This window comes from Cololabis saira, chromosome 12, assembly GCF_033807715.1.
Source record: "Cololabis saira isolate AMF1-May2022 chromosome 12, fColSai1.1, whole genome shotgun sequence".
NCBI lineage: Eukaryota > Metazoa > Chordata > Actinopteri > Beloniformes > Belonidae > Cololabis > Cololabis saira.
Window position 1 is genome coordinate 32,110,676 of NC_084598.1, and position 22,506 is coordinate 32,133,181.

The following is a 22,506-nucleotide window of genomic DNA, read 5'->3' on the forward strand; positions in this document are numbered from 1 at the left end:
CAAGGAGTCAAAACCATGAGGTGTCTCGACGCAGGATGATAATGAAACAATGGATGCAAAATGATTTTAAGGCATAAAGGATGATTCATTCTTACGATTCGAGTAGACAAACACCTTTAAGGTCAGTGTTAATCTCTTTGGGGTGTACAGACTACCAGTCTCTACACTTAGCTGGGCCAAGGCTATGATTTTACTGCTCTCAGCAGTTTTGGTTTATTCAAGTATCCAGGGCTGAATTTTCCATCACATTGACCCGCTCCCTTGAGCACACATGAGCCAAAGGCCGTTGAGTTTCCGGCTCCGCAGAAGAACACTGGGAGATCCTGAACTGTCGTCTGCTTGATTGTTTTAATGCCAAAGAAATTGTTAAACTAGTCAGGAGCACTTGTGACACCAGTTTCCGGTTCTCTGCGGCTCGGTTTCAGCTGGTGCAGGGTTCGACCAGTAACCAGTCCCAAGTTGAGGAACAAAGGTTGTAATTTTAACCTCCTCCAACACGACTTTAGCTAGTGTGTCAGTCGTCTGGACATTCTGACCGACGGTCGGCCTGAACGCCGCTGCCTCGCAGCTGTAGTTTGCACCCATCCCTGCACCCCTGTCACCTCTTTTTGCAGTGTCAGTTCACATAGTGCTCAGTTCACCCCGTTACGACTCCGTTACTCCCTCCCAAGGAGGCGCAGCTGCAGAATAAAATGTGTCACTGTTCTTGAAACTGCCTGCATGAACAGAGCTTCTGTTACTCAGCAAGAAGATCAGTCTCGGTACATTAGGTGGTGAGCTACTGTATTCCTCTGTAAGTCGATAAAAGGGACTAAATGTCACGTAGTATTATAGAATAGGTTTCCAAAGTGTTTTTCACCACGCCAACCCAAAGCGAAATGCGAGTAGAATCCGTTGTCAGATGGAAATGTTTTTAATTTGTATTTTCTTGCAGTGTTTCATCTTTATTTTCTCTGGCCTTGGTAATATGAATGCTTAGTTCTGATAGTCTGATGATGATAGAATTCTGTCATAAATCTAAAGCCCTCTTGAATAAAATTGAATTCATAATTACAGATTGATCATGATGGTAAATCCTGCTTCAGGAATCACGTCATTTCTTTCCCTGAGTTGGAGCTGAAGCCGCAGAGCCGATGGTGCCGAATCTAACCCCGTAATTGGATTTAAATAACACTTGAACTCGTGTTGAGCCAAAGCATCAGCGGCGTATTTTCTGGCTCCATCTGCAGGTAGTAACGGCCACGAGTTCATGTTCCTGCTGAAGGGCCACGAGGACCTGCGGCAGGATGAGAGAGTCATGCAGCTGTTTGGTTTGGTCAACACTCTGCTGGCCAACGACCCTGCGTCCTTGCGCAAGAACCTCAGGTAGGCACTCATTCACAGTCCAGTCCACACGCAACATTGCCATGCAATAAACTCCAGAAGATGCTCTAAGATTTAGTCCTGGGCCCGACTCTGCTGATGCAACTAGCAGAAGATAGTACTCAAATATGTGAGTATAATATAAATACTCAAATGATGGTGAGGAAATAGTAATGGCTTCTGCTCAGAACATTCAAACTTCTGTGCAAATATGAGGCCACCAAATGTCACCAGCTCTCACATTTCCTCGTTTCCGCTCCGCCGGTCTCATCCAGAGATCATGCAGACTCGGGGTAAACTTTGAACAAAGTCCGGTCAGATTTAATCGAGTTTCTGTCTTCCCAAGAGACTTCCCAAGTAATGTCAATAAAATGTCAGGGGCATCAGTGCAGCCGTAGGAGCATCCTCAGATTCTGAGACAGCATGTCTGACACATCTTAAACATATAAGCACCCACCTGTTTGTGTTCATCAGCATTCAGCGCTACGCCGTGATCCCGCTGTCCACCAACTCGGGCCTGATCGGCTGGGTGCCCCACTGCGACACCCTGCACGCCCTCATCCGGGACTACAGGGAGAAGAAAAAGATTCTGCTCAACATCGAACATCGCATCATGCTCAGGGTGAGAAATCACCGCAGATTCAATCGGTTTACACTAACTGCATTTTCTCCTCTTTGCAGCTGTTTACTTCCTTTGTCAGAGCTTTTGCTTTTTCTCATTTCAGGCATTTAGATTGCTTATTAAAATCAAACCGGTAGACGCATGCATAGGATGGGTCTTGCAAATTCATTTGTAAATGAGCTGTGCACCTAAATGTTGTTTATTGTTTTGAATCATTCAGGGAATATTTGCAGACCGGGGAGTTGCACATAAAGCCGTCCGTAGTAAATAGATTTAATCAGTCTCCGAAAACATATGTTTTCAGTAATTATGTTAAAGAGTAGCTATCTCCCTCTGATGAAAGCACATACTCAGGCTTTGATTGGGACAAATTACCTACGCAGTTCCTCTTCTCAGTTCCCAATTAGGCGAAGCAGAACATGCATATTTTCCCGCTTGATTTTCTTATCCAGACAAGAGCGGGTCTCAGGTGTCGAAACGGACCTGCTGTGCAGAGAGCCAGCGGTGAAAGTGAAAGCTTAGAAAGTGTTAGCAGGAAACAAAAGCAGCACCAAGGCCGCGGGAGGAAGACGGGGCTCACTCAAGCACAGACTTCACAGTCGTGCAGAAAGGAGATTAGAATCCAGGAAAGTAAACGAATAAAACGCTTGTTTTGGTTTGTGGCAATCAAGTTTTTAACGATGCATTCACATCCCCTGCTTTCCAATAATATTAAATTGATCTCTAAGTCAGATAATCTTTTGGAAATGTTTGTCCAAGAAATGCATTTGGAACAGGAGCGATAAAAATACAGAGCAGAATTCCATCTGGTGCAGCTCATTATGTTTAATGACCAGAGATCGGTTACAAAAGTATTGAATATATGAAGTACTGTATGAGTATGTGCTTCGTATTGGTACACAGAATGCCCTCGTGAAAGAGGTTACACTGTGGCAGGAGTAGAGACTGGTCATGTGACCACTCTGACTGGTTTCCAGTATTCTGGCCCCATTGCATTATGGGATACTGCATGCATGATGGACTAGTAAATGTGTCTGAAAGCAGCATCTGGCTGTTTTAAGCAAGCTGCAGGCTACATACTACAGTTAAGCGTAATCAGTACTTAGAGAATCAGATCCGAGTTGGTGGCGGAGCCCAGATCCCACCGGACCAAACAGTGGCGTCAATTCAGTCAAAGCTAAGGTATGGCAAGGTTACGAGTCACAAAACTTAACTAGAGTATCAATCAACATGCCCAGCAAATACTCATCACAGAAGTCTATGTAGCTGATCTGTGTGGTCAAGAAAATTTGAACTTTTTCAAATGCAGTCTCACTCACATCTTGCTAACATAACTATGAACACTACACTTTAACGTGTTGATCAATTCAGTCAATGGGCCTTTACGCAATACGCATCCGTTTTTGGCCCCATGGACAGCAAGAGAGCGGAAAAAGCGTATCTGACAAACGCAATTTAACTCATTCTGTTCACTTCATTCACTATGTCAGGGCAACAATATCACATGGACATCCCAGTTTAACTCAAAACAGTTAAAGTCCAAATGCAAAAAGGAGAGGGAGGGAGCAGAAGAGAGAAAGAGAGAGTAAAAAAATGTAAATATTTCCCTTAAACAGATGTATAAGAGGGTAGGGTGATTTGATATCTTACCTTAAGATGAACTTGCATAATTAATCCATCAGTGGCTAACGGCCTCGTTAATATCCCAACACTCGCTTTCCCTATACCTGGTCCTTCTCCCCAAAGTGGACCAGACCCCCAGAACCGCAGCGAGGCCGGTCCGGTGTAACCCCTCCTGAATCTGAAGTCTGATCATGACTTTAAACAGACCTACTGGGAATCTCACTTCATTATAAAAGTGTGTGAACAATAAAATCAGGAAGGAAATTCAGCTGCCACCAAAATATATGCAGGCAAAAAGTATAAAGGGACAAAAGTTTCAGGAATGATGTAGCCTGTAGCTACATGTCAGCGACATCACATCAAACTCTGCTCTGAAGGGAGGGATGACATTTTAAACACAGCTGGTCTCTCGTGGGGGGAAATCTGACGTGGAGATAAACGTAGCTGTCGTTTTTAATGATTCCCTCGACTTGTTCCAGCATTGTGGTGTGTAAGTGTTTTTAAATGTCTTAACTGAGGATCATCCACTCTGAAGTGAGAGGAGACGGAGGTCTGGGAGGAGGGATGGAGGTCTGGGAGGAGGAATGGAGGTCTGGGAGGAGAGATGGAGGTCTGGGAGGAGATATGGAGGTCTGGGAGGAGAGATGGAGGTCTGGGAGGAGAGATGGAGGTCTGGGAGGAGAGATGGAGGTCTGGGAGGAGAGATGGAGGTCTGGGAGGAGAGATGGAGGTCTGGGAGGAGAGACGGAGGTCTGGGAGGAGGGACGGAGAGATGGAGGTCTGGGAGGAAGGATGGAGGTCTGGGAGGAGAGATGGAGATCTAGGAGGAAGGATGGAGGTCTGGGAGGAGAGATGGAGGTCTGGGAGGAGAGATGGAGGTCTGGGAGGAGAGATTGAGGTCTGGGAGGAGAGATTGAGGTCTGGGAGGAGAGACGGAGGTCTGGGAGGAGGGACGGAGAGATGGAGGTCTGGGAGGAAGGATGGGAGGTCTGGGAGGAGAGATGGAGATCTAGGAGGAAGGATGGAGGTCTGGGAGGAGAGACGGAGGTCTGGGAGGAGAGATGGAGGTCTGGGAGGAGAGACGGAGGTCTGGGAGGAGAGACGGAAAGATGGAGAAATGGAGTTGTGTCTGTCAGGTGTATGAATTTGTGGCGTCTGTATCCCAGATGGCGCCGGACTACGACCACCTGACGCTGATGGAGAAGGTGGAGGTGTTTGAACACGCCGTCAACAACACGGCCGGAGACGACCTGGCCAAGCTGCTGTGGCTGAAGAGCCCCAGCTCCGAGGTGAGACGCTCCACTCCCTCGCTCTCTGGAGGAGACGGACCATACTTGATCTTTCAGCTGCACATCCTCATGTTCCAGAGATTCCTCAGGAAAATGTCCAGAGTTCTCAGTTACAGCTCGTACTCCAACTTCTGCTAACAGCCCTCGATTCAACTTTTCTAGACTTTATTTAAACAACATTTCTTTACAAACACGAGTACATGTTGTATGGAGACGTTTCCACTGTTTTACTCCTCCCAATATTGTGTCTCAGGTGTGGTTTGACAGGAGGACCAACTACACCCGCTCCCTGGCCGTCATGTCCATGGTGGGCTACATCCTGGGCCTGGGCGACAGGTGAGCTCAGCGCTGCTTTTATACCGGCTTCACTTTTATTTAGAAGGAATAACTGATCCTCTTTCACGGCCTCCCGTCCCTACTATCACCAACGCCCATCCTCCGGGTCTGTGTCTGGTTTTTATGGTACCATGAATGTAGTCCACAGAGGTGCACCAGACCACTGAAGCATCTTTCTGGATTTACATTACACCAATATTTCTACCTTCACCCGGTCGCTGTGTTTAGTTTAGTTTAGTTTATTTTGCACATAAAACGTAACATTAAAAAACAAAGGTCAAATGAAGCATTGTGCAGGAGAGGTGGAAGCCAAAAAGGCTTATGAAAATGCCTCCCCTTTATAAAACAAACATAAACAACAATAACAAAAGCAAAAACAAAATATAGAACTAGATAATATAAGACGGAAAAAGACAATTTACCATGAAAAAGAAAAACACTACTGAATTATTGAAAGATGGGGAAAAAAAATGAAGAAAATGTAGGATAATTGCATGAAAAAAAGTACAATTTAAAAACTAAAAAGTGTTTCTGATCTTAACTAAAAAAGGATTTTTTTCAAGTGTTTTTTGAACAAAGCCAGTGAAGATATTGATTTTAGGGATGTAGGTAAATTGTTCCATAGCGACGGTCCTCTGTATTTTAAAGTGCGTTGATTGTGTGAAGTCCGGCATAAAGTGAAGGTGAAAGTTCTTTGAGTGTCGTGTCTGATATGAATGGATGTCTGAGGAAAACTTAAAAAAAGTCTGGAAGCTGAGTGGCAGGTCATGAGATGAATATACAAACGTATACATAAACACACAAGTTTGATAGATGTTCACATTGAAGACAGATAGCAAATTAAATTTTCTAAAAAAATTTTCTGGCAAAAGTAACCATTCTCAAACATTTCTTTTGGGCTAGCAGGATCTTATTGAGAAAAGTAGGACATGTAGCTGCCCATACAGAATTACAATACACAATATATGGATAAATTAAACTATAATAACAAGTTAAAATACAAGATTGATTCACCAGTGATCGTATTCTACTCAAAATACCTATTGACCTCATATTTTTTTTACAGACAAGTTCAGAATTTAATAGAAGAAACTTGAGTTAATTCAACATTGTCTATGAATATTTTGGCCTCTTTCTTAGTGTATCTTTTATTTTTATTACAAAATATCATTAAATGTGTATGTGTGTAAATGCCATTTTCCAGAAAGTGATAGTTCAGATAAAAGCTTTTTTAAAGTTTCAGCTATCGCTCTAAACGAAGACAACGTTTGTGTTTTCCAGGCATCCGTCCAACTTGATGTTGGACCGGTTGAGCGGGAAGATCCTGCACATCGACTTCGGAGATTGTTTTGAAGTGAGAAGTTTTCTTTCGGTGATTCTTCCCTTTTTATCGGTTCCTGTCTTACGATTCAACGATCAAACCTGATGCTCGTATCGTTATTCGACAGGTGGCCATGACCAGAGAGAAGTTCCCTGAAAAGATCCCGTTCCGACTGACGAGGATGCTGACCAACGCCATGGAGGTACGTGACAAACATTTCTCTGCTATTTCTTTGTCTTTTGAGTAAAATAATTATAAGCCTTTGCAAGTGTTGAAGTTTTTAAGTTTGTTTTTCAGCTTTAGGAGACTTTCGGGTCACTCGTTAAACCAAACAAACTAAACTTAAACAACATGCTTCTTTTTTTAATTAGAAATCTGTTTAACGAGCTTCTAAAAAAATTAAGTTTGATCAGCTAAATGTGACGCGGAGTGGAGCGTCTTCACCGGCTGTTGAAGCGCTAAGCAGAACCCTGATATCTTTTAAATTCCACTTCATCGTTGTGTTTGTGTGTTTGTGTGCGGCTGTGCCGCGTCAGGTGACGGGCTTGGACGGGAACTACAGGATCACGTGTCACACGGTGATGGAGGTGCTGAGGGAGCACAGGGACAGCGTCATGGCGGTGCTGGAGGCCTTCGTCTACGACCCCCTGCTCAACTGGAGGCTCATGGACAGTAAGCACCGGTTCCGCTGCTGCACGGACACGTGTCGTTGATCACGTGGTCTCCACTAAAGTTGCTTTCATCAACGAAAATTATGACAAAATACCGTCGTCAACGAACCTTTATCACCTGAGGAAAATGAGACGAGACGCCACGAAAATGCTGGTCATGTGACGATAACGATAATTAGATATATAATGCAATATCGTAGATGAATAAAAACGAGACTAAAATGTAGATTACAAAATAAAAACTCTGCTAAAATGTGTCTTAATTTTTCGTTGAACAAAACCGAAATGACGAAATGTTCTACCAAAGATCCTTAATGTCCATGTTTTCAGTAGTTTCCTCTGGTTTAGTTCTGCTGCTGGTGACGTTAGTCCTCAATCCCAGTCGCTGCAGCGGGGAATCAGATCCAGAAGATGCAGCTGCAGAGTTAGAGGCTGATGCCGTTAACGCAGAGCTCTAGGTTCACGTCAATTAAAAACAAAGTTCTATAGAGAAATGCGGGGATCTGCTCTGGGGCTGGAGAAGAAGAAGAGACCATCTTTGGATACACTTTCCTATAGAGACGTGGAAAAGAAAACACAATGTGTCGTTGAAAAAGCAAAGACGGGGAGAAATGAGGAAAAATAAATATGTTGTAAACTCAAATTAGAGTCGTCTGTATCTGGAATGAATGTATTCATAAGTCTATAAGGTAACAATACTATAATAATAAGATAACCGTGTTTGAATTGTAAAATGGGTTTGGCTAAATACAATCTTTGACTAAAACTAGACTAAAATGGACAATTCTGACTAAAATAAGACTAAAATGCTCAGACTTTTAGTCAACTGAAACTTGACACGACTAAAAGGAGAATTAACGTGAATAAACTAATAAAAACTAAAATGATAGCTTGAACCAAAGACTAGACTAAAACTGAAATTGAAACAGGCTGACAAAACAACACTAGTTTCCACGTGATGGCGGTCGTGGCTCGAGCCCGTTGTGTCAGACACCCGCAGGTCATTGATTAGGTTTCCAGGTGATGCATCCAGCCCACTTTCTCTCTGAGATCTTCTGACTCGCTAGACCGAACGGCGGCGGTCATAAATTCAAGTGCAGACGATGACGTCCACCGACGCGCCGTCTCCCCTCGGCATCATTAAACTATCAGAGATGAGCAGAGCGAGCGGCTGGAGAGGCGCCGCTGTGATTAAAGTGTCTCTGCTTCAAGCAAACAGACCCACTTGGCTGTTGAAGTTGCTAAAAAACGCTCCAGAACCGGTTTATTAAAGGTCCGCTGGACGAGTGTTTCTGCAACCGTTAAGAAGACTTATATATGTCGTATAAATCTTGCTTGTGTTCTGTCTTGCATCACTCACAGCGAACACCAAGGGAACCAAGCGGTCCAGGACCAGGACGGACTCGTACACGGCGGGGCAGTCCGTGGGTCCGTCTGCCGCCACACAACATCTCAGCTCATTTAGCCGCTGCACGTTAAGTTAAACCTGACCGTTGTGTGTGGTTTGCAGAAGCTCTGGAGGGGATAGACCTGGGAGAGACCACGCACAAGAAACCGGGGACCACAGTGCCTGAATCCATCCACTCTTTCAGTGAGTTTTATCTGTCACTTCTGGAGGATTTTTAGTTTCTCAGCCCATTTGACCACAGTTTTTAACACGGCCGTAAGTGAGAGGCAGAGAACAACCTCTTCCTCTGAGAATGTTGATAACAGTTTGTTTGTTTTCTTCTCCTCCTCCTCATCCTTCATCTCCTTCTTCTCCTTCTCATCCTCCTTATTCTCCTTCCCTTCCTCCTCTTCTTTCTATTTCTCTTCCTCCTCCTCCTTTTCCTCCTTTTTCTTCTCCTCCTCTTCCTTTTCCTCCTCCTTCTCTTCCTCCTTCTCCTTCTTCTCCTCCTCTTTTTTCTCCTTCTCCTCCTCCTTTTCCTTTTCCCCCTTCTTCTCCTCCTCTTTTTTCTCCTCTTGCTCTTCCTTCTCCTCCTCCTTATTCTCCTTCCCTTCCTCCTCTTCTTTCTATTTCTCCTCCTCCTCCCTTTCCTCCTTTTTCTTCTCCTCCTCTTCCTTTTCCTCCTTTTCCTCCTCCTTCTCTTCCTCTTCATACTCCTCCTCCTCCTCCTTCTTACTCCTTCTCCTCCTCCTCTTCCTTCTCCTCCTCCTTATTCTCCTTCCCTTCCTCCTCTTCTTTCTATTTCTCCTCCTCCTCCTCCTTTTCCTCCTTTTTCTTCTCCTCCTCTTCCTTTTCCTCCTTTTCCTCCTCCTCTTCCTTTTCCTCCTCCTTCTCTTCCTCTTCATACTCCTCCTACTCCTTTTTCTCCTTCTCCTCCTCTTACTCCTTCTTCTCCTCCTCTTTTTTTCTCCTTCTCCTCCTTTTCCTTCTCCTCCTCTTCCTTTTCCTCCTCCTTCTCCTCCTCTTACTCCTTCTTCTCCTTCTTCTTATCTTCCTCTTTTTTCTCCTCCTTATCCTCCTCTTACTCCTTCTCCTCCTCCTTTTCTCCTCCTCCTCCTCCTCCTCTTTTTTCTCCTCCTTCTCCTCCTCTTACTCCTCCTTCTCCTCCTTCTCCTCCTTCTCCTCCTCTTACTCCTCCTTCTCCTCCTCCTCCTCCTTTTCCTCCTCCTCCTTTTTCTTCTTCTTCTTCTAGTTGGAGATGGTTTGGTGCAGCCAGAAGCTCTCAACAAGAAAGCTATCCAGATCATCAACAGAGTTCGGGACAAACTCACAGGTAAACCATCAGTGAGGGAGAACAATCTTAAATGTACCGTGAGATGCCTGAAAAAGCATTAAAAAAACAACAGGAATGAAAAACATGAAACAAAAATTAAACTCTGTGTACGTTAAAGCTGAGGAATCGTGTTTTTGGACAAAGATTTCCCAACAGAATAAGCTTCGCCTCTGGTTTTAATCTAGATCCTAAAACAGCCGGCCGGCCGGTTGGTGTCGGTGTGAAAGTGAAGGACTGGTAGGATGGTGCAGTTAAAGCTGTAATAAATAAACATTTAACACTTCCTGAAGTGGATTAATGTTCACCGGTTCACCCGTTTACAAACAACACGGCAACAACCGGTCAGTTACAACAATCCAGTAAAAGTGTCATTAATACTCAAAAGCTGGAGGAATTTAAAAAGAGATGGTCTCAATAATTTATCTGATCGGTTAATCAAATTTGAAAACCACAATAAATTCACACCAAAGGTTCCTCAAAGAACCGGTGACTCCGTCATCAAACTGTTGGAAAGACCAAATGGTATTAATCCCCACTTTTTGTTTCTAAGGACAGCTAAACAACAAATCATCAGCAAAACAATAAAAAGTAAATATTGTACTCCTGAAAAATAGAGCCTTAAAAAATGGAGATTAAAAGATAAAAGAAGAATGGGTCCCAAAATGGAGCCTTGGGGTACTCCACAATTGAGCAGGGATGCCGCTGACGGCTACGGCAGCCGAGGGCTTTACCTTGAGACGAAGTTCATGTTGTTACAACCAGAGGTCGGTTGTTGGGGGAGCAGAGTTTACGCTTCATGGACCGAAACAACAGCGTTACCGCAGGGGGCAGTGGAGCTCTGTCAAAATAAAAGCCTTACAAGAGTCAATCATGTCATATAAGACGGCCTGTACCGTTCTCTCCATCCGGTCAGACGTCCGTATAAATCGAGGAGCGTTCAGATTCTCTGTTTTCTAACATTTACCGGTTTTGGTATAAATTTAAAGACACTGATCCGGTTCTCGCTCAAACCTGTTAACAGGTCAAGACTTTTCTCACGGCGAGACGCTGGACGTGCCAACGCAAGTGGAGCTCCTCATCAAGCAAGCTACGTCCCACGAAAACCTGTGCCAGTGCTACATCGGATGGTCAGTACTGCCCAGTTCACCGTGAAGGTGTAATCTATTACTCTACTGGCTGCACAGGTGTAACCGAGTCACTGCTAACTTGTTGACTTGTCTTCCTCACTTCCAGGTGCCCGTTCTGGTGAAGAGCAGCTTCTTCCAGCCAAGACCACACCTGAAATCCTTTGTGTCCGACGAACCCAGAAGGAGCACTCAACTCAAATATGAATGCACTGTAAACTGTCCTCAAGCCACGACGCAGAACCCTGAGAGGATTCTCGCCGCCTCCATTTTTGTTGCGACTCTTTCCCCTCCGAAGAGCTAACGAGCCGACTTTCTACATGATCATCATTTAATGCTGGAAGCCCTACGGTGACATTTTTAGCACCTTATCTACCCGCTAAAAGCTTTCTGTAGTGGCCATATTGTCATAACTTAAGACATTTATTACTTCAAGCACACTATATGCTTCTTACAGACATGTTTGTTGCATCATCGCGTGTGAATAGGACACCTTTCAGATACATCGTTTGCCCTTTATTAACCTAAACATATTTTAATAACTGATCGTGACCAGAAATCACCAACGAGTTCATGTGAGATGATCATGGGAGTGGGGGGGGGGTGTGTGTGTGTGCCATTAAATCCTGTACAGATCTAACCGTGACATGCGTTGTGCGTTTCTGAGACCAGAGTCTGGTTGAGCTCCGGTGAAACGGCTGGTTTTTCCTCTGACACCCACAGAGGGCACTCTGACTCCTAACAAGATCCTCCCCCTCCTCCATCTTCCCCGGCGAGGCCGTGGGCGACGGCGCGCTCCGCAGAGCGGAGATGATGAAGACGAGACCAGATCCTACCCCGAAACCAGAACTAAATACTGTATTGGGAACATGTGCCCCGGACTGCAGCCGCAGCAGCAGCAGCAGCAGCAGCAGCAGCAGCTGCAGCTGCTGTGCTTATTGTCGTCTGGCGGCGGCGGCGGCGGCGGCGGCGGCGGCAGCGGGGTGTTTCCACCGACTGCACTCTGACAAAAACAAAAGAAAAAAAACCCAACTGAATCAGATGCTGCAAATTGCAGAGGCAGCACCGGAGACAACTATTAGTTCCCCGCGCCGTTATCCGGCGAGCCCGTGATGGCTCCTGTTTTATTTCTGCTCATCGCCATTCCCCGCTAATTTCTCCATTTATTTCTCCGCAGCGTTTCTCCTCTGAAGGTTAATTACTTATAGATAGTTAAGGATTAGAGATCAACAAAAAGCAGCCCATTGATCTCTTCCCCGCCGTGCCAAACCCCTGCAATGTCACACTCCTTACACACTGGAACACGGGCCCGCTGATTATCTGTTCATATCGATCGATCCCTCCCCTGTTTTCCCTCCCTTTCTATCTTCCTATGCCCCCCTGACCCCCACCTCCGCCGCCACCCAAACCCCATTATCCAAAATGTGACTTTCTCATAGTCGGTGCCACAATTTCTGTTCTTACTTCTCTCTCTCATCTAATTTGTCCGTATTTTTATTTATTTTTTTCTGGTCTCTCAAGTGTGGCAGGGGGGGGGGCGGCGGGTCAATAGCTCAAGTTAAATAGGCTGCATTGATTTGAAGTGGGATTTAGCTGTTTACCAACTGTGGAAATGGGTTTGGGCCACAGAGGAGGGGAGGAAAATAAAACCCCAGCCAGGTCTGTGTGGAGCGAGGCAATGGTGACGAATGATACTCATTGGGAGACAATGCCCCCCCCGTGTGGGGGGTGAAGGGCTTGGCGGCGGAGGCCGAGGATGCCGGAGGCCGAGGATGCAGGAGGCCGAGGATGCAGGAGGCCGCGCTCCATCGGCCTCTCAGGTTGTCACATAAAGCTCGTCGGGCCCGGCACGCTGAGCCAGGATATTAGGCAGTTTATAGCGACGCCGCGGTTATTACGCCCCCCCTCGGAGACCCGGCCTTCTTTCTCTCGCACGTTAGCTCTGTTTTTTTCCAGCCCTGATCTCGTGTTACTCCGCCAGAGTTCTCCTCTAGATGTTATTCCACATCCTTGCACCCTCTTTTGCTTCCCGTAATCCCTGGAGATTTCATAAATGTTGCATCCAGGTCTCGCCGTTTCTCGATTGCAGTCGCACGGACCAGAGCTCTAAGAACAAGGACGTTTCTTGTTTCCCTGTAATGGCTTATTGAATAACGATCACCAGAGATTGTAAAGTACTTTTGAATTGAATTTAATTGAAAAGGATCAAATCTAGATATTTTCGATGGTTATAAGATGAGTAATATTTCAAGTAATTTTGTGTTTCTGCTCATTTTAAAGCCACTCGATGTGACATCGATGACTATGACCACATGGGGGCGACGTATCACTCAAACACGTTTGGACTTGTGTACTTGATAGTTCATGTTTGGCAAAGTACAAACTCTGGGAAGATGTACTTTTTTTTTTTAGTTAATGCAAAACAGGTAAGAATACAAATGCGCAAAACAAAAAGGCATACAGTTACAGGACAAAAGGGGACACTAGAAAACAAACAAAAGAAACAGACAAACGAAAGTACAAAACAACAAAGTCAATGTTTTTGCTCAGGAAAATGTACTTTGCAGGACGAGAAGACGCAGTTCAGACCTGCAGCTGGAACGCCAGTGTACTTGATGACATCACAGCTCACGTACAAGTTAATTAAGCATAAGATAAAAAAAATCTCAACATTATTACAACTCAGAATGAACATCTGGTAAAAGTGTTGCTTTATATGACATGTTTTTAACGACATTTATGACTTTTTGTGCAGGAGCTGTGTTATAAAGGTCGAAGTTAACAGGAAAATTTTCTTGCTCAACATTATATTCCATTCCATAACTTTCTTTTTTACTCTTCTCGTCTTCTGCTGTTGATGGGAAATGCATTCCCAGGTACTTAGGTCCGTAGCTAACCGTCTAAAGCAGGGTTCACCAATCCTGGTCCTCGAGGGCCGGTGTCCTGCATGTTTTAAATGTTTCGCTGCTTCATCGCACATTGACTGTGTCGTTAAGAGAATTGCGCAGACCCCAATCAATGACGAGCTGATGACGATGATTAATTAGAATCAGGTGTGTTAAAGATGAGAAAACTCTAAAACATGCAGGACACCGGCCCTCGAGGACCAGGATTGGTGACCCCTGGTCTAAAGTCTTGACAAGTCACCTGGCAACCTCTCGATAGAGAGTTCTCAGCGACGCCGGACTTTGAATAAGAACAGAACTTCGCCTGCAGCTGATGACGTTTCACAAGTACACAAGAACACGGGCACGGACGACTATCTGCCCTGAAAATGGCACCTTGTGTGCTTTTATAGCACCCGTGACACATCGGGAAGTCCATTAATTCCTGTGGGAACCTCCTACGAGTATTTGAGACGGTTGCAAAGCTCCTCCTTACGGTCCTTTTCAGAGCATCATTTGCATTTTGCACATTGAGATTTTAAAGTTGAACTTGGTAACTTTTTATTTTTGTCATATTTGCTGGAATTACTGCTATTTTATGATATAACATAAACTAGATAATTTGAGAAGCAAACCTGCAGGTTGCAATGCGGTCTACAAGTTTCCCCCTCTCCCGTCGCAGCTCCTCCAATCACAGCCAGGGGGGGGCGTGCCTGCATAATGTCGGTGTGAGAGGTTTACTGACCTGGCGATATCCACTTTAGCGGTTACTGTTTACACTGGTAAGCAAAGCGGAAGACGACCGCTGCAAAGAAGCAAGCAAACAAAAAAAGAAAAGAACTGAGCAACCTAAAATCAAACTGAATACTGAAGTGGCGTTTCAGCGGTGCAGAGAGCTGTAGTTAGATGATCACCTTCTTTTTGCTTGTCTCTGGATTATTTTTGGCTGTTTTATGAGCGTTTACTATAATGCGCATTATAGTAAACACTGAAAAAAGCTGAAGATTGCGGTCGAAGCTGAGGAAGATGGTTTTATCACACTGAGAAGCGCTAGCTGCAAACTACAACTAGCCTGCACCCAGCAGGGTTTATTTATTACACACAGAAAGTGGGTGTAGAATTACAGTTGTACAATCAGGAAGTAGGTGTGGTGTGGAGCACAGCATCATTCAGCGTCATTCATAAGACAAAGGAAGGTCATATTACAAGCACATAGTTGATTAACAATCCGGACGCCTTGACATGAGCATATTTTCCTTCTCACACACAGTAAATCCTGCTGACGTGAAATGTTCTCACTTCATCCTAAGAACCTGTTTAAACCTGACATCAGTCCCTTTTTTTTGGTGGGGGGGGGGATAAACATTTGTAAATAAGGAATCTTTATGGGCTCACAAGCGATTCCCGTGTAAAGCTTTAGAGTTGAAGGAAATTTAAAATAAGACAAATTTTAATAATATTAAATATAATATAATTTTAGTTTAGTTTATTTATTTAGCAGTATAAGACAAATTGAACAAAAAATGGAAAAAAGATTAAATAATATGCAAGGAAAGGAAGAAGCCTGGTGGCTTATATAGAATCCTTTCCATATATGAATAAAAAACAAAACAAAAGCTACACACGGGGTTGTAAAAAAAAAACAAGAAAAAACAAAAGAAAATGTAACTCAGATCAAATAATGAACACTACAAAGATGAAACAAAACTTCTTTAAATGTTTTTTGAATATTGGCAAGGATCGTGTTGATTTAAGAGATTTATTGATTGAATTCCACAAGTGGGGACCTCTGAAAGTGATGAAAGATTGATGTTTACATGTTCCACAAAACGGTACATTAAAATCATCTTTGTGCCTTGTGGCATAAGAATGAATATCAGAATTAACACAAAAGAAATTATGAAAAGAAGAAGGAAGATCTTGTATATAATATGTATATAATTTTTTAATTTGAACATAAATAAACATGTTTGAAAAATGTTAATAATATATAGATATAATTAAAGTGTGGAGCTCTTTAGAAGCCGTTTAAATCCGGTGTGAATGGGTCTAGCTGTAGGAGTGAATGTGGGTTCTTCTCCTGACCTCTCTCTCCACGGTCATGAGAACACCTTGCCCCCCCCGTACCCAGACCACCCTTGATATTGACGACCAGCCGGAGGAGTTCGATAGTCCTCGCCGCCTCCAGCCTCCCATGACTCCAGAGCCGGCAGACAGTTCCAGGGCTGTCTCGGTGCACCGTGGCGTAACGCCGGCATCCACGGCCTTGACAGCAGTTTAGCCTCGCCGAGATCTGCTGCTCTCTCAGGACCCTTCAGAGACGTTTCCTCTGCCAACGTTGAGTTTGTTTACGCTGCACGGTGATGTCCCTCGGAGCCGGGATGTCAAAAATGCAGGAAAGATTCTTCACTTCATCTAATTATCTGTTACTCAGATACAAGGACGACCTGGGTGACGTGCAGGTGGTCCACAAATGCTGTGGTTGATTAAAAAAGGCTTATTAAGTCCCTTTTTCAAAAGTCGGCTTGATTTCCTGAGTTCTTCATGAAATATCTGACTTGATTTAGTGGAGAACTACCACAAATGGGTGATGGATGGATGCTTTATTAATCCCACGCTAGAACATCATTTTGTTGCAGCAGCACGAAATGCATCCAAGTAACTGGAAATAAAACATACTGAACAAGAATGTCAGCAAAAAGTTACAGGAAACCAACAAAGTAACTGGAATAAATACCGTAAACGCAGAAGTATCATTTATATGGCTCAGTTTAGTGCAGAGGTGGGTAGAGTAGCCAAAAAGTGTACTCAAGTAAAAGTACTGTTACTTCAGAATAATATGAGTCAAGTAGAAGTAAAAAGTAGTCATCCAAATAATTACTTGAGTAAAAGTAAAAAAGTACTTGGTGAAAAAACTACTCAAGTACTGAGTAACTGTTGAGTAACGTCTGATTTATTTTTTTAACACAACCATTCAAATAGACAAAAGTACAAAATAATCATCTTCAGGGAAATTAAATCAATAAATTAAAATTAATAAAAAATAGCTTAAATTAAAATAATCTTAAAGTAAATTCAAGTACTTTAATAAATAATAAAATAAATAAAATAACAGAATAAAAAAATTAATTAACCACAAGTAGCACAAAATTTCAAGCCTTTGTACTTTTCATTTTTAACCAGGCTCCGCAGGCAGAACTAGAACAAGCCCATGAACTCATAGAAACTCCGTGTGTGTGTTTGAGTCTGTATATGTGACAAAACATGCAAAAACAAACATTTTTCCCAAAGAATCACTCAGTGATGTCATGAGATTGACGCGTACGCGAATGGGATAAAAGAAAAGTAACAAGCTCAATGTAGTCTAATGTAGTGAGGTAAGAGTAACAGTTTCTTCTTCACAAATCTACTCAAGTAAAAGTAAAAAGTATAAATATTCTAAACTACTCCTAAAAGTACAAAATTTCCCAAAATTCACTCAAGTAAATGTAACGGAGTAAATGTAACTCCTCTGGTTTAGTGTTGTATCTTCATACGACCGGCTGGAATGGGCTCCAGTCGACACCCGTGACTCAGGGTACAGGATTAAAGGTATTGTGACATCATTTTTAACATGCTTTTAACACTATTAAAAGTCTTGGCCAACATCCCTCAAATGTGTCTAAAAGAGTGTAACAAGAAAATATTCACTCTAGTACTCTATTCCTGGCTTTTTATTACAGTGTTTTTTTGCGCCGTGAAAAATGCTTCCTTTCCCCCCTTTCCTGTCAATCATTGCTCCGCTCCTCCTCCAAACCTCCTCCTCCTCCAGCCATACGCTCACAGCGGCGTCGGAGAGAGCCGGGAGCGACAGGCGAAGCATGCACGGAAAAGCAGCAGGGCGAACCACAGCAAACAATCATAAAAATAAAGGCATGCAAGCAGCAGTGTCACCTTATCTTAAGTCCAGTCAGTGGCCGCGGGTGTTCTTAGCAGTTTTCCTCCGGTGATTAGAACAAAAGAGGCTCTAAACACTAAACAGCTCCGTGTTAAGCCTGATTTATGGTTCCGCGTTAAATCGACGCAGAGCCTACGCCGTAGGGTTCAGCGTATGGTGCGCGTCGCCGCGTAACCCTACGCCGTAGGCTCTGCGTCGGTGTAACGCGGAACCATAAATCAGCCTTTATGGTGCGGTGGAGAGGAGAGGAGACAGGGAGCTGGGTGGAGGGGGCGGTGATTTAGCGGGCCCTGACGTCACGGCCCGCCACCAAACCAGGTGCGCCGTTTTTGCACAGTTATGCGGAAAATCCCAGAAAGCACACAATACACTGAATGTTAAAAGTTCGTTGTTTTTTGGGTGTAATTGATGTCAAGACACCCAACAAAACACAAAAAATCAAGAAAAATGTGTTTTTCATGTCACAATCCCTTTAAGAGAGAATTAAAAAAATAAAAAATGGAGTGATTGTAATACCACCCCCGTCCACAGGGTTGCCAGTCTGACTTGATCCAGGAGAGCTGCAGTTCCTCCAGTCACCACTGGGGGCTGGTTTCAAAAGCAAATTAATCGACCCCAACGTTGACGAGTTCGACTTTACAGCAGAAATAATCGTCTTTGCAGTCTGTTACAAAAAAAAACAAACATTTTAGTCTAAACGGCTAGATTTCACATCTAAGACAACTGTGAAGGTGGGGATTTCTTCTATAATTAGGGGCGGGTCATTCGATTGATGGGTGGCAATGGTTAACGGCTAGCGGTGGCATTGTCTAGACCTGACATTACAGAGTATGATTATTTTCTATTTTAAAGATACTTTGGCTTGTCGTGTTGTTAACTACGAGAGATTTTGCCCCGGTTTGAAGGCTGCTGACCAGCACGACCGCCTCTAGCTCAGCGGCCTGTCCTCCAGCCGAGTGACCTTTGTCCTCAATCGGCTTGTCGTCCAAGTTGACTAACTGATCACAATCGACCTGCAGGCAAACTGCAAGTAGCTTGCCGTTCCAGCTGGGGCAATTCTCGCTTCAGAAGTTGTTTTAGGGCAGGGGTCGGCAACCCAAAATGTTGAAAGAGCCATATTGGACCAAAAACATAAAAAAACAATATTTCTGGAGCCGCAATAAAATTAAAAGTCTTGTATCAGCCTTAGAATGAATACAACACATGCTACATGTATCTATATTAGTTATAACTGGGGGAAGATTTTTTTTTTTCATTATGCACTTGAAAAAAGTCGAAATGTCAAGAAAAAAGTCGAAATGTCAAGATTAATGTTGAAGTACAATCTTGAGACAAAAGTCGAAATGACGAGAAAAAAGTCGAAATTTTCGAGAAAAAAAAGTTGAAATATAGAGATTAAAGAGGTAAGGAAAAGGGAAGAAAAAAAGAGAAAAAAGGAAAAAAAAGAAAAAAAGGGAAGAAATAAGAAAAAAAATAAGAAAAAAAGGAAAAAAAATAAGAAAAAAAGGAAAAAAAAGGTCAAACATTTTTGAAAAAGCTCCTGGAGCCACTAGGGCAGCTCTAAAGAGCCGCATGCGGCTCTGGAGCCGTGGGTTGCCGACCCCTCTTTTAGGGGGATTGGATGTTTTCCAGACCGCCCCGCCAAAATGATGGCGTGCACTGTGGCGAAAAAGAGGCCTCAAATGCTGCAGAAATACTATGGATGACATCACGGGGGGGTTGTTTAGTTCTTTTTATACTGTCTCTGAGGGCAGCTAATGCAGCGTGATGTGAGGTTGGGTGGAGATAAAGACGGAGAAGCTGCACAATTTCCGCCCTTATCTGCGTCTGTAATGTCACAGTATGTGACAGATGAGTTTTGATCAAATATATGTTCTCAACCAAATAAAATTACTTCTCATATTTCCTCCTGATGGTGAGCAGATGGAAGCAAGCCGTCTATACATAAATAAATAACTGATTTATTTTGTCGCGGTGCTCGAATGTAGATGTAACCCACCTGCTAAGTAAGTATACTCTGGACCAGAATGTTCTAGGTTCACCGGGAGGAGTAATTATTTGGACACCACAATGAGTAAAGAGACACACAAAGGCAAGTTACAGCAAACCCACTGTATTAACACATAGAAAATAATAACAATTTACAATCTCTGCCGGCAGTAAGTATTGTCTCTCTGTATTGTCTTTTAACTGGGTGCACCCTTCATAAAAATAAATGTCTTTGTCAAAAATGAAAAAATAGTTTGCTTCAGTTGTTCTTTTAAGTCTTTTCCCAAAGTCCTACCACACTGACAGGACGACCGATGAAGAATGGAGAAGGTCCTCTTCATCCAGATGCTCACAGGGTTGGCTCGCCACTCCCTCGTCAGGGAGAGAATCCATTCAGTCCAGAATCCAGGGTCATCAAAAAAACCCAGCCTGTACAATATGACAGGCTTAAATAAATCTATTCACTTATTTTAACTGTTAACTTATAAAAGATAAGTGCTGTATTGCAGTGTTAACATATGAATTGTTAACCTTACCGTTTTTATAATGAAAACAAAAATCGTTAAATGACTGATAAACAATCAGAAAATCATATGTAAATGATCTGGGGAACCACTCACAGTTCAGCAATAAATCCTCACTTACACTGAATTAAGGTAAATAATATAATGCAAAATAAATTTGTTGTTGATAATTTGTGAGTTTGTTATCACAATACTCACATTTTGCACATGTTTCAGCACATTACTATACAGGATTAAGCAGTCTCATAACCCATGAAACTCATAAATGATAACTCTCTGTTCTCACAATGTAAATAAAATGCTCACATATTCTTTATAGACACACATTCCCGTTTTTTATCCTTTAACATAAATAAGTAACACAAGACTGAGTTTATGCTCCAGGTCAGTGGCTAAACCACCACAAGGTGATGTTAACTCATGGAGCTCTGCTGCTGCATCACAGTACTCACCGAGAAATAAAAGGTTTAAACACATGTAAAGTTCCCAGGGCCGCTCACGGTGGTTCACTCGACTTTTTGTGACTCAAACTCTTCCTCCTTTTAACAGTTTAGCACAATATCAATGTAGTATTAATTTTTCATCCATACACGTGTCTCCCGTGTCTCTGCTCTGTGTAACTCTCACAGCACGTACCGTTAACCTGCGCTAGGGCGGGACATAACAACTTTAAACCAATAGCGATTCAGCTGCCTCGGTATGGACCAATGACAGAGCCTTTTCTTCACAGAACCACTCTGAATCAACTCTGACCTCTGGGATGAAATTAATTAATATTCAAATGCAAAATGAAATAAGGAATGTGATTATGAATTAAATGAAAATAATGCTCAATGAAATAAAAATAAAAATTGTTTACCACAAGTGTTTTTTTCACACTGTAACAATAGTTTTTTTCTTTTCTTTCAACAGATTACACATCTGTTAGGTTTCATTTTTTTCCCCAGGTTACATAGACACAACTTAATAAGCAGGTCAAAGGGAGGTGAGATGAAAACTGGGCTAATTCAAACTTCAGCTTGCACCATTTTTGCCTTTCGGCGTTTCCAAATGGCACCGTGCACACAGTCTGCGCACGGTGCGGTAGTTAACTGTTTGAGAAATTACAAGTGTAATACCCAGCGACATCAGCAAATGTCAGACGTCTTGCATATGATCATGTCGGCCAACTCTTCTGGTTCACGATGGACTTTATTTGGAGAAAAAAAAGATACAGAAACACGACTGCATGCTTTCTGTTTTCCTTTCTTACCATTTACGTCTGAACATTACACTTTCTATTCAATATGCATTAATTATTTATGCATGTATATATTATTGTATCATTTATGTATGTATATACGGTTGTGTTTCCTGTGGAAATCATTCCTCGGCTCATGACGTCAGATTCCTGTGTTTATGGCGAGCTCTGCGGAGAGTAAACTATTACAGCGACGGAGAGCAGAACTTCAGGAAAAGGTCATGCAAATTTTGGCATTTCCTCCCGGTGGTTTTTGTGGAGGAACAATGTTCCATCTCTTCAGGATAATCCACTTTCATCTCCACTTTCACTGGTGCACTTTTTTTAGCTGAAAATCTTTGTAATTGAAACTGCTGACCTTTAGCTCGAGGGGGCGGGGGGGAAAGAGGGGGCAGAGATTAAGTATTCAGCGTTTGACTCCGCTTCCTTTAGTGTTTTACCAGCAAAATTAACTTTCTCTATGAATGAAGGTCCTGAAATGACTCATTTTTACTGATTACTTTTGGAGTATAACAGTGCAAAGGTCTGTTTGCATGATGAAGCGGCGCAGCTTGATGGAGGGATGGAAATGAGGCATTGATGCTGTGACTGTGTGGAAAATCTTTGTATAAGCTGGAAACAGACTAATAGTTGTAATTTCTCATGTTTTTACTGAACGTCCCCCTTAAACAGCTCTGGATCAGACCTGAACCAAGTTCAGGATTTTATTTTCCCCCCATTCCTCTTTGGAGAACTGCTTCAGCTCAGCTGGATGTCTGTTGTGAACAGCTGTCTTTAGGTGTGAACATCTGTCTTTAGGGTCATTTCATGAGTGTTTCTTTGGGCTTGAGGTCAAAGGTCAGATTGGCTGAGCTTCAGCTGGC

The 22,506-nt window shown here is 43.1% G+C and overlaps 1 protein-coding gene across 3 annotated transcripts in view; it reads left to right on the forward strand.

Moving 5' to 3' along the window:
- The window catches only part of mtor (mechanistic target of rapamycin kinase), a 120,982-nt gene extending 109,268 nt beyond the window's left edge, over nt 1-11,714 (forward strand). For 2 of the 3 annotated variants that reach the window (XM_061736615.1, XM_061736614.1), the window contains exons 47-58: nt 1,230-1,365; nt 1,837-1,984; nt 4,774-4,896; nt 5,150-5,232; nt 6,514-6,586; nt 6,681-6,755; nt 7,090-7,225; nt 8,578-8,652; nt 8,735-8,815; nt 9,864-9,944; nt 10,966-11,071; nt 11,178-11,714. In XM_061736615.1, the coding sequence (XP_061592599.1) occupies nt 1,230-1,365; nt 1,837-1,984; nt 4,774-4,896; nt 5,150-5,232; nt 6,514-6,586; nt 6,681-6,755; nt 7,090-7,225; nt 8,578-8,652; nt 8,735-8,815; nt 9,864-9,944; nt 10,966-11,071; nt 11,178-11,193 (1,133 nt within the window). In that variant the 3' untranslated portion in view covers nt 11,194-11,714. The remainder of the gene's footprint in view (nt 1-1,229; nt 1,366-1,836; nt 1,985-4,773; nt 4,897-5,149; nt 5,233-6,513; nt 6,587-6,680; nt 6,756-7,089; nt 7,226-8,577; nt 8,653-8,734; nt 8,816-9,863; nt 9,945-10,965; nt 11,072-11,177) is intronic. The other variant, XM_061736616.1, reaches the window with a different exon arrangement.
- Nucleotides 11,715-22,506: the final 10,792 nt, after the last annotated feature.